General features: G+C 45.2%; 1 protein-coding gene across 1 annotated transcript in view; it reads left to right on the top strand.

The window, feature by feature from the left end:
* Positions 1-2,925, top strand: part of LOC126482061 (A disintegrin and metalloproteinase with thrombospondin motifs adt-2-like) — a 178,116-nt gene extending 175,191 nt beyond the window's left edge. Inside the window, exon 17 of the mRNA XM_050106037.1 lies at positions 2,695-2,925. Coding sequence (XP_049961994.1) covers positions 2,695-2,925 — 231 coding nt within the window. The remainder of the gene's footprint in view (positions 1-2,694) is intronic.
* Positions 2,926-12,083: the final 9,158 nt, after the last annotated feature.

The following is a 12,083-nucleotide window of genomic DNA, read 5'->3' as shown; positions in this document are numbered from 1 at the left end:
CATGAAATATGCTATTCAATACCGCTTCAACGGCACGCGAGCTATGTGCCGGACATCCATCATGTTGGAAGTACATCGCCATTCTGTCATGCAGTGAAACATCTTGTAGTAACATTGGTAGAACATTACGTAGGAAATCAGCATACATTGCACCATTTAGATTGCCATCGATAAAATGGGGGCCAATTGCCCTTCCTCCCATAATTCCGCACCATACATTAACCCGCCAAGGTTGCTGATGTTCCACTTGCCGCAGCCATCGGGGATTTTCCGTTGCCCAATAGTGCATATTATGCCGGTTTACGTTACCGCTGTTGGTGAATCACGCTTCGTCGCTAAATAGAACGCGTGCAAAAAATCTGTCATCGTCCCGTAATTTCTCTTGTGCCCTGTGGCAGAACTGTACAAGACGTTCAAAGTCGTCGCCATGCAATTCGTGGTGCATAGAAAGATGGTACGGGTGCAATCGATGTTGATGTAGCATTCTCAACACCGACGTTTTTGAGATTCCCGCTTCTTGCGCAGTTTGTCTGCTACTGATGTGCGGATTAGCCGCGACAGCAGCTAAAACACCTACTTGGGCATCATCATTTGTTGCAGGTCATGGTTGACGTTTCACATGTGGCTGAACAGTTCCTGTTTCCTTAAATAAAGTAACTATCCTGCGAACTGTCCGGACACTTGGATGATGTCGTCCGGGATACCGAGCGGTAGACATAGCACGCGCTCGTTGGGCATTTTGATCACAATAGCCAAACATCAACGCGATATCGACCTTTTCCGCAATTGATAAATTAACACGGGTACTGTATCACGAAGCAAATATCTTCCGCACTGGCGGAATGTTACGTGATACCACGTAGTTATATGTTTGTGACTATTACAGCGCCATCTATCTCAAAGCGACAAAAGTGGTCCAACTGAAACATTCCTATTTCTTTACGTACGACACGAATGTGTAATGAAAAATGGGGGTCCCTATTTTTAAAAAACGCAGTTGATATCCGTTTGATCTATGGCAGCGCCATCTAGTGGGCCAACCATAGCGCCATCTGGTTTCCCCCTACAAGCCAGACGAGTTTCGTTCTTTGTAGTTTTTTCGTTTGATGCTTATTTCGAGAGATATTTGACCCGGTCGCTATTAATAGACTACCCTGTATAATGTGTTCCGGGACGATTTGTTGTCGTTGCAGTACACTTCCGGACACTGGTGCACAGGGCGTGTTATCCTACATTTCCAATTAGGAACCCGTCCCTGCAGTTTGTCGTATTTGTAATGTTCACCTTCTGTATAAATTTTTGCATCTTTACATTCCTCCTTCGGTGAAAAGTTGGAGACTGTCGCCTAGAAGCACACGCAGCTGATGAATTTAGCCAGAGTGGTGAAAGTGTGTGGTCAGGCAATCATCATAGGCCGCACCACTCGCTCCTTTCGCCTCCATGATTTCTACCTCACCCTTTATGGTCATCCCATCCAGCTCACCCCCACCCTGAGATACCTTGGCCTCACACTCGACCGACACCTCACCTGCACCCCTCATCTCCAGACCATCCAGCAGAAAGCCCATTCCCGCCTCCGCCTTCTGAAACTACTGTCTGGCCGGACATGGGGATTGCATCCTTCTACCATCCTCCACACCTACAAATCCCTCATCCGTCCTATCCTTCGTTATGCCAGCGTTGCCTGGATCTCTGCCCCCACCCGCTTTTACAAGGCCCTCCAAATCCTCGAATGCCATGCGCTCCGCCTTGCCTTCCATATCCATCTTCCTCCCCCCACACGGCTCTTGTATGAACTGATCCCCTTCCCCCACCTCCTCCTGTTCCTCCAACATCTCCACATCGTTTACATTGTCTGCAGGCTTGATGCCCCCCACCCTCTGGTTTCCTCCTTCCTCTCCACCCCCCGCCCGTTGCCGCACCTCTATCGCTGTATCCCTCCCTCTCTCCACCTCCACACCCTCCATCTCCTTCATCAGGGCAATTTCCAGCGCCTCTCCCTCCCGGATGACGAACTTCGCCGTGACATCTACCCTTCCTTCCTACTGTAACCCCCCCCCCCCCTCCTGGGACCATGCACCCCATAATTGCCTCTTTCCTTCCCACGTCCCTCCTACCTGGCCCTCTTCAGCGCGCCCCCCCCCCAAGCCATCTCCCCCTTCTCTATCCCCTCCCTCCCTTCTTCCGGTCTCCCTCATCTCCTTGCACCTGGCAGATCCTCCGTTTTGATCATCGTCAGTGTGCCACGTCAGTGTTGTGTTTAGTGCTGTTTCTCCTGTGCGTCAAGAGGTGTGATTTTAATTGTGTACTGCCTTGAGGCTCGCTGTCAGTGTTTGTTATGTGCTACGCCATCCGTGGATACTTTTTATGCTCCAGTCCTACTGTGCCTTGTGTTCTTTTAACTGTCGCAGTGTGTGGATTTTTGTGTGCGCTACTTTTAAACAGTTTTTTATCTCCATTTTACAGTCGCCCCTGTTTTTGTCTACTGCCTTCCATGATGTTCCCTCTTTTTTATATCTATGTTCACCATATTTTCTCCTTCGTATATTTTTAAATGTCTTCTCTTGTTTGTTCTATGTCTTTCTGCTGAAGAGCAGCGCATATGCTGCTGCCAGCCCGCCCCGATGGGGAATTGAAATACAATAAAGAAAATAAAAGCAAAAAACAAAAAAGTGTGTGGCCTCGGTGTTGCAGACGGGTCGCATGGGGAAGAGCCTGCCGCCCAGCGAGGACGTGCCGCTGCCGCAGAACGCGCCGCCCAAGCCGGGGCCCATCCCGGACGAGCTGCTGCGCTACCTGAGCGTGGGGCCGGACGGCAAGCCGCTGCTCACCACGCTGTCGCCCGGCTCCACCAAGCCGCCGCCCGACGAGGACTGGGCCGACCACGACTACCGCGAGCTGCCCGCCGGCGCCACGGGGCGCTGACTGGCATCACGTGGCATCCACCTCGCCACTCAACGGCCGGGCGCGCTGCTCTCTGTCAGTCAAGAAAGGAGGCTTTCGCAGCCATTGTCGACGATGACAGAGCTTCTTGCGCATTAGTATCGCGTCATTCTTGTAGAATATTCACTTTGAACAATCCACAGCTCGTGGTCTACTGGTCAGCATCGCTGTATCTAGAGTGCGAGCTCCCACGTTCGTTTCTTGACCCGGTCGAAGATTATATTCCCTCGAGCACTTCGAGTTTGTGTTGGCCCACTCATTTCATCTCGCCTTCAATGACACGCAAGCCGTCAAAATTGTGTCAGACAGATATACACTCGCACCAGGAAGCCGAACATCCCCAGATGGCGTCTTGCGGCCGATAACGTATACAATCATTTCATTACTGTTTTTTTTTTTTCAGTTGAGATGTTTTGGCCTTCTTGCTGAGGCTCAAATGGTTCAAATGGCTCGAAGCACTATGGGACTTACCATCTGCAATCATCAGTCCCCCTTGCTGGGGCGTTTCTCTATATACGCCGCTACATACATACTCAACAAGCCACCTTAAGGTGCATGGCGGAGGGTGCCTTGTAGCACTGCTACTCATTCCAGTTCCTGTTCAACTCGCTAATAACAATAACAATTTTTTTTCAATTTATTAGCTTTCGAGCCGTGTCCATTCATGAAGTCCAATAGTAATGTCAATTATGACGATACAAATGTAAGGACAACACAACTCCCAGTCCCCAAGCGGAGGCCGGCCGGTATGGCCGAGCGGTTCTAGGCACTTCAGTCTGGAACCGGGCGACCGCTACGGTTGCAGGTTCGAATCCTGTTTCGGGCATGGATGTGTGAGATGTCCGTAGGTTAGTTACGTTTGAGTAGTTCTAAGTTCTAGGGGACTGATGACCTCAGATGTTAAGGCCCATAGTGCTCAGAGCCATTTGAACCATTTGAACCCAAGCGGAAAAAATCATGTCGTCCTCCCTCTGACAACTGACTTTTGACTTCAAGGGGCACTTCCGCAATACTCGCCCATTGATTTGGTAACAAATGTTGCAACATGCCCCTGAATTGCTTGGATGTATTCCTGTAGTCCGACCTGCTCGGTTCCAAGACTGAGAGCAGTAGGCGTACTTAAGAACGGGTTACACAAGTGTCTCATACGCGGTCTCCTTTATGGATAAGCTACACTTTCCTAATATCCTCTCAAAAACCGAATTCGAGTATTGGCCTTCAGTGCAGCCGACCTTACGTGCTTGTTCCATTTCATATCGCTTTGCAACGTGACTCCTAGATATTCAATCGATGTGACTGTCAAGCAGTAAACCCCTGATATTGTATTCGAAGATAACATGATCACTTTTCCACCTCGTCAGCAGTACTAGGTATTTTCCCACATTAAGAGCATGCTTCCATTTATCACATGTAATAACTCTGTCCAAATCATCATGAATCCTCCTGCAGCCAGCCACGACACTTTGCCGTACACTATAGCGTCGTTACGGAACAGTCACAGATTGCCCCTCGCCCTGCCAGATCGCTTATGTACGAGGGTTGGGACTTAAACAGTGGCAACTACTTATTTACAGCTCGTACAAAATAGATACGTGTTTCAAAGTTTTACTGACCTTCAGAGTACTCACCAGCAATGTGTATAGCCGGTTGCCAGCGATGTGGAAGTCGTAGGATACTCTTAGCAGTGCCAGGAGTGTTGACAGTTCGAGCGGCGCGGTCTATTGCCCGACGAATTTGTAGCAGTTCAGAAGCGAATGACGTGAAGTATTTCCGTCAGTTTAGGAATCAAGGGGAGCTCACGAGAGCTTAAGTCAGGGGAGTGCAGTAGGTGGTATAGCACTTGGCAGCGCCATCAGTCAAACAAATCAGTAACAGCTTGCACTGTACGTGCTTGAGCATTGTCCTGCAAAATGATGGTCAGGTCCTGCAGAAAGTGTCATCACTTCTGTCTTTATGCTGTTCATTTTTGGAACACAACCTTCGACCAGCTTAAGAGACAGAAGTGATGACAGTTTCTGCAGGACCTGACCATCATTTTGCAGAACAATGCTCAAGCACGTACAATGTAAGCTGTTACTGATTTGTTTCACTGATGGGGCTGCTAGGTGCTATACCACCTACTGCACTCCCCTGGCGTGAACCCTAGTGAGTTCAACTCGATTTCTGAACTGAAGGAAACACTTCACGGCACTCGCTTCAGAACTGCTATGAACTCGTCGTGCAATAGACCGCGCCGCTCGCTTTGTCAACACAACTGGCACTGCTAAGAGTATCCTACGACTTCCACATCGCTGGCAACGGGTTATACACAATGCAGGCGACTACTCTGAAGGTCAGTAAAATTTTGAAACACGTATCTATTTTGTACGTGCTGTAAATAAACAGTTGCCACTATTAAAGTTCCAACCCTCTTATATAGAGTCCAAGAACGGTCCTATCATACTTCAGTGGAACACTGCGACGATAACCTTGTCTCTGATGAACGTTCCATTTGCAGACACTGACTGCACATCGTGCCGTACCATGAATAATCCGTTATCTGAGTACACGTTTGTTGCCGTATAGATTATTCGCTATTCAGTGCCATTGCTATGAGTGATGGAAGCATTCACCCGCGTACTATGGACTGGTTACTGTAGAAAGCCGCAACGTTGCTTCAACAGGTACCTTCTGTAGTCACGCACAACAGGACTTCAATCTCGAAGGCGATAGAAAGTTACTTTCAAGCCTGTACCCCCCACAAAAATACAGATAAAAAATCCCAAATTCACGTCTGGTACACCTCATAGCGTCTCTAAGCATGTCAAAAATCTATTCTTAATTTTAATTACGACCAGAGTTATGTTAATTTTTTGGAAATGGGTGAAATTTTTTCCTTCGGCAACATCTTCAAACCTACCACGCCAGATCTCGGAAACTGTTGAACTTACAGCAATATTTTGGTTTTGAAGGTTACCGGGTTCCTTTAGCTGCAACGAATCTTTCCAAAATTACATATTGTATTGCATTTGCTACGCGCAGGCCTTACAAGACTTTTTTCTCATTTTCGTAACAAATACTTGATTCGTAACAAGTATGAAGTCCTAATTTTCGAGTATGGTACGGACCTCTGTAGTGTCTCCAATATGCCGCGCCCCTCCTGTTCCACTACTCTCATCGTACATCGTAAGGTATGTGAAACTAAACATTACACGAATCTCGTAGTGGAACGGACTGCAGGAACAGTTCTGTGCGCACAGGAAGTGCCTACACAGTGAGAACGGACGATGCCAGACACCCATTGATGTATTGCTAACAGCACAGTCAAGCCCGCTAGCTGTCAGATTCCAAATTGTTTAAACCGAACTATAGAGTGGTGTGCAGATAAGAAGGTGGGTCGTAAGGCAATGTGCATTAGCAAGAAGCGATGTACCACGTGACACTAAAGCCAATAGCCTCATTCTGTTTCAACTGCTAGTGTTCCCATCGCTGCGTGCTTTGAACATTGTGCACTGGTTCAAATGGTTCAAATGGCTCCGAGCACTATGCGACTTAACTTCTGAGGTCATCAGTCGCCTAGAACTCAGAACTTATTAAACCTAACTAACCTAAGGACATCACACACATGCATGCCCTAGGTAGGATTCGAACCTGCGACCGTAGCAGCAGCACGGTTCCAGACTGTAGCGCCTAGAACCGCACGGCCACTCCGGCCGGCTGTGCACTGGTGTTCTTGTCTGTTTAGGTACGGTGAGGATGTTTAGCCACTGTTGTCTTCGTTATGGACGACGTAAAGAAAACATGACAAGTACTGCGGTGCCAAACAATGGCGACAATTCTCCGAGTACATACAATTTTCGGGAGAGCATGAGAAACAGAAACAGTTGCCCAGTGGGTCACCTCAGCGTAGGATTGCCAACGGCTGGAGTGTGTGGTCTGGAACAGAGATAGAGAACACACTGGTGGCACCACAAAACACAGGGCTTTTCATAAATATCTTTATCGTCTCAGAACACGAATGCCTGAAAATTACAGGCGTACAGAAAAATTGCACAAATCAGTGGATAGAGCATCTCTTCAAGTTTAGATTTGTAACATGTGCTGTGGCGTAGTTACACTAGGGGATAAGGGCGTCAGAACGTGCAGGCAAGTCATCCGCTCTGTAATGTCGCATAGAATTAGTTCACGCCTGTAGATGGGATGCAAAACGAACAGATCTTCAAAGCGGGCTGCTGTCAATATTTGCATAGGACTACTGACTTTTGCTGCGTCACAATCTGTGCTCACAAGTGAGCTACAAACTTGTGGAGATTCTGTATCCACTGATACGTGTTCATTTTCTGTGTGTCTTGTAGTTTTCGCTCAGAAGTCTTCTGAAACCACAGAGATTCCTTAGAGTAACCCTGTATTCGCTATCTCGATCTGTGCAAAACGTGTTATGTACCTGCCTTCTTACACGCACGCAAGTACAGTGTCTGGGATGTGTTTGTTCGTGACGCCTTGTTTTTGAGTATTGGGAAGATCATCTGACATAAAGGTTTTAAGCCATTCATATTTTCCAGCAATCACTAAATATATTTGAAGATCGACTAAAGGTCAAAAATGTTCAAATGTGTGTGAATTCCTGAAGGACCAAACTGCTGAGCTCATCGGTCCCTAGACTTACACAATACTTACACTAACTTGAACTAACTTATGCTAAGGACAACACACACACCCATGCCCGAGGGAGGACTCAAACCTCCGGCGGGAGGGGCCGCTCAGTCCGTGAAATGGCGCCTCTTAACCGCGCTGCCACTCCACGCGGCGACGAATGGTCAACCAGATCCTTTACGGACGACTGGAGCGTACGAAATTAGGTGCAAGTGTAACAAAATTCACACTGTAAGAGAATACTTAAAAAGTAAAAGAATACTTAAAATAGCGTGAATGACAGGTGGCCCTCAAGCAAATTAGCATGTCGACTGCAGCAGTGTATAGAGAAATGTGTGGTCGGTATATAGGCTTTGCTAATATTCATGTAAGCACAATATCAGTGTAAACGAAAAGCTAGACGGTCCGTTGAAATACGTAAACGTACGAACAGTTCCAGTTGTAACGATGACGACTTTTAAATAACGGGAGCATGGCTGCCTAGCTCCAGTGCTACGAAAGCACTAGAGGCGTTTGCAGAGATCAGCATTAACACAAACAAGGTGGCGATCATAGCCCGCCCTCCAACCTCTCGTAATCCAGGGAGCGATTGCTCCAGTCACGGCAACGTCGTTCAACAGCTTCTCATCAATATATGAGGTGGTAAACACGTGCAGTATTATCCTTAAATTAATGACAGTGCGCCTCACTCTGAAGTCAGTTCACACAACAACAAGAATGCCAAAACGTCGAGTCCGAGGATTCAACAAGAATGACGCGGAACTAGTAACCAAGAACATTTGGCATCATTCTCTTCATTATGTTCCTAACTGTGTACGATGATCCACATCAGGACAAGTAGAGGCTGCTGAAAAAATTTGTGGCTAGTCTCGCATTGCAGCAACCATTAATAGACGTGATAAAATTTAATTCTAGTCATACACGTATTAGCCTGTTCATTTTTGATTATTACTTTCTTGATAATAATCTCTCCAGTTCTGTGTAAATGTGGGCTTTAACATTCAGACATGTGATTCGAAGAGTTACATTCGTTCCTCAAGCTCAGGTCATATGCATAGATGTAGCCACAGAGACATTTATATCTAGGCTATGGATTCTGTGTTTAAATAATGCGTTTTTAGGACTTTTAGCGTAATTTTCCACTTACCTCTTTTTAAGTATAGTATAATCATCTATTTTAGAGAAATAAATTTTATACTAATATTGATTACATTAGTGCTAACTTCTTGGTAATGTGTTGGCGAACCAAGTAAATAAATGGTAGGGAAAAATACTATTTTCAGTTACGTTCTACGATATGTGTATTACTTTTTCATATCAATGAGAAATATGTATTAAGTAATAAATAAACGATACTTTAGTTTACTAAAATACTTTTTTATTGTTGCACAATTAATTTTTAATCCTGTTGATCCATTTTCAATACCTGACATCACGAAGGGTGACATTATACAAGGCAGTTCTATACCACCTTTTTTGAGTCATCAGTCTTCTGCCTGATTTGATGCGGCCCGCCATGAATTCCTCTCCTGTGCCATCCTCTTCATCTCAGAGTAGCACTTGCAATCTACATCCTCTATGAACGGCGTCATTGAATGAACAAACAGGAGCGTGTGGTCAGCACACCACTCTCCTGGTCGTTGTCGGGTTTCTTGACTATGGAACAGCTACTAATCAGTGGAGTATCTCCTCAGTTGGCCTCACGAGGCTTAGAGCATCCTGCAGCAATCCTCTCACTAAGGGAAGATCCCTAGCAGTACCGGGAATAGAAGCTGGATCACATGCACATCAGTCAGTTACGGAGGCGGACTTGAGATGTGGTAGTATGGACCAAAACTATAGAAACATATCCAGTAAACATGGGGTCTAAAATACATTGTTACAGCGTAAGGTCAAGCGCCGGAACGCCAGTCCGAAACGAGAGAGCAGAAGGGGCTGCGAATAAGACGTCAGGGATTTGCACGATGACCCAACCCTCTCCAAGACGACAATACGACGGCAGCGCCCTCTGCGCGAAGACGACATAAGCGCCGCGCCGACTGGCCGTGGCCCAGTTCACCGACGTCAACAGCAACATGGAGATTAGACACTTCGAGATCAGCGACTTAGGAATTGTATGTATTGTTGTGGTCTTCAGTCCCGAGACTGGTTTGATGCAGCTCTCCATGTTACTCTATCCTGTGCAAGCTTCTTCATTTCCCAGTACTTACTGCAACCTACATCCCTCTGAACCTGCTTCGTGTATTCATCTCTTGGTCTCCCTCTACGATTTTTAACCTCCACGCTGTCCTCCAATGCTAAATTTGTAATCCCCTGATGTCTCAGAACATGTCCTACCAACCGGTCCCTTCTTCTTGTCAAGTTGTGCCACAAACTTCTCTTCTCCCCATTTCTATTCAACACCTCCTCATTAGTTATGTGATCTACCCATCTAATCTTCAGCATTCTCCTGTAGCACCACATTTCGAAAGCTTCTATTCTCTTCTTGTCCAAACTATTTATCGTCCAATTTTCACTTCCATACATGGCTACACTCCATACAAATACTTTCAGAAACGACTTCCTGACACTTAAATCTTTACTCTATGTTAACAAATTTCTCTTCAGAAACGCTTTCCTTGCCATTGCCAGTCTACATTTTATATCCTCTCTACTTCGACCATCATCAGTTATTTTGCTCCCCAAATAGCAAAACTCCTTTACTACTTTAAGTGTCTCATTTCCTAATCTAATTCCCTCAGCATCACCCGACTTAATTCGACTACATTCCATTATCCTCCTTTTGCTTTTGTTGATGTCCTTATATCCAACTTTCAAGACACTGTCCATTCCGTTCAACTGCTCTTCCAAGTCCTTTGCTGTCTCTGACAGAATTACAATGCCATCGGCGAACCTCAAGGTTTTTATTTCTTCTCCATGGATTTTAATACCTACTCCAAATTCTTCTTTCGTTTCCTTTACTGCTTGCTCAATATACAGATTGAATAACATCGGGGAGAGGCTACAACCCTGTCTCACACCCTTCCCAACCACTGCTTCCTTTTCATGCCCCTCGACTCTTATAACTGCCATCTGGTTTCTGTACAAACTGTAAATAGCCTTTCGCTCCCTGTATTTTACCCCTGCCACCTTTAGAATTTGAAAGAGAGTATTCCAGTCAACATTGCCAAAAGCTTTCTCTAAGTCTACAAATGCTAGAAACGTAGGTTTGCCAAGAATTGTATATACTGATGAGATTTTATTTTGTGTGTCGCCCTTTGCTTGCGACACACCTGTTTAACAGAAAGATTAGTATTGTAATCGTTTCCTTTTGTAATAAAATTCATTAAGACTGTTTACTTGAATTGTTGTCTAGCGATCCGAGAAAGCAGATTTCCTAGGTACCCCATATTTGACGAGCAGACAGGATGCAACATGCATAACTGAAGAGCTGTGAGCACTTGTTTATCTTCCATTCTCTGAAACACATCACTTCTACTGCAAGCTCTTTGCTATTAAAAAAGACCTATATAACACAGTAAACAAATGAGGGCATATTCCTCCGTTATTGTACATGGATGTAGCATGCAGTTGTGTTGTTACTGCACGTCGTATTTACAGTTCTGACAAAGTGCAGCGCATACGTTAATTCTAATGCAACCAGTTTGTGTTTTGATAAATTTGTAAAATGGTTTTGCATTGTAGTTTTGTCTTTGCACTTACCATGGTAATGGATGCCTATTGGAAATGGTGGACATGATCTTCTGTTATGGTATAACAAAATGGAAGCAACCGTCGAGCGCATTCCCTGCATGCTGAAAAATGTCTAGAACGCAGGGTACCATCTGCACATTATTCAGCCGTCTTTTACAGCGAACATCAGATTTACGTTCTGTTAGAATTAACGTATGCGCTGCACGTAGCCAGATCTGTGAATAGGGTGTACAGTAACAACACTAGCAGATGTTTACTGCATGCTGTATCCATGGACAACAACGGAGGAATGTGTCCTCATTTGTTTACTGCATTCTGTAGGTCGTTCGTAGAAGCAGAGAGCTTGTAGTAGAAGCGATGTGTTTCATAGTAGCGAAGATGAGCTCTTCAGCTCTGCGTTTTAGAGGCCAATTTAATGGACATTTTTCTTGTCTTGCGCCATACTATCAACTCTCAAAGTATGGAATACTTTTTTAACACCCTATATATATATATATATATATATATATATATATATATATATATATATATATATATATATATATATATAGAGAGAGAGAGAGAGAGAGAGAGAGAGAGAGAGCAAGCAGTAAAGGAAAAAGAGGAAAAATTTGTTACTGGAACTGAACTTCAAAGAGAAGAAATAAAAAGTTTGAGGTTAACAGATAACACTAATTCTGCCAGAGACAATAAAGGAATTGGATGATCGCTTGTACGGAATGGATAGCGTCTTGAAAAGATGATACACGAGGAACGCAAATAAAATTAAAACAATCATAATCACGCGTGTAGTCGCATTGAATCAGGCAATGCAG

Source organism: Schistocerca serialis, chromosome 5 (genome assembly GCF_023864345.2).
Source record: "Schistocerca serialis cubense isolate TAMUIC-IGC-003099 chromosome 5, iqSchSeri2.2, whole genome shotgun sequence".
Classification (NCBI taxonomy): Eukaryota; Metazoa; Arthropoda; class Insecta; order Orthoptera; family Acrididae; genus Schistocerca; species Schistocerca serialis.
This window is presented reverse-complemented; position numbering and strand designations above follow the sequence as displayed.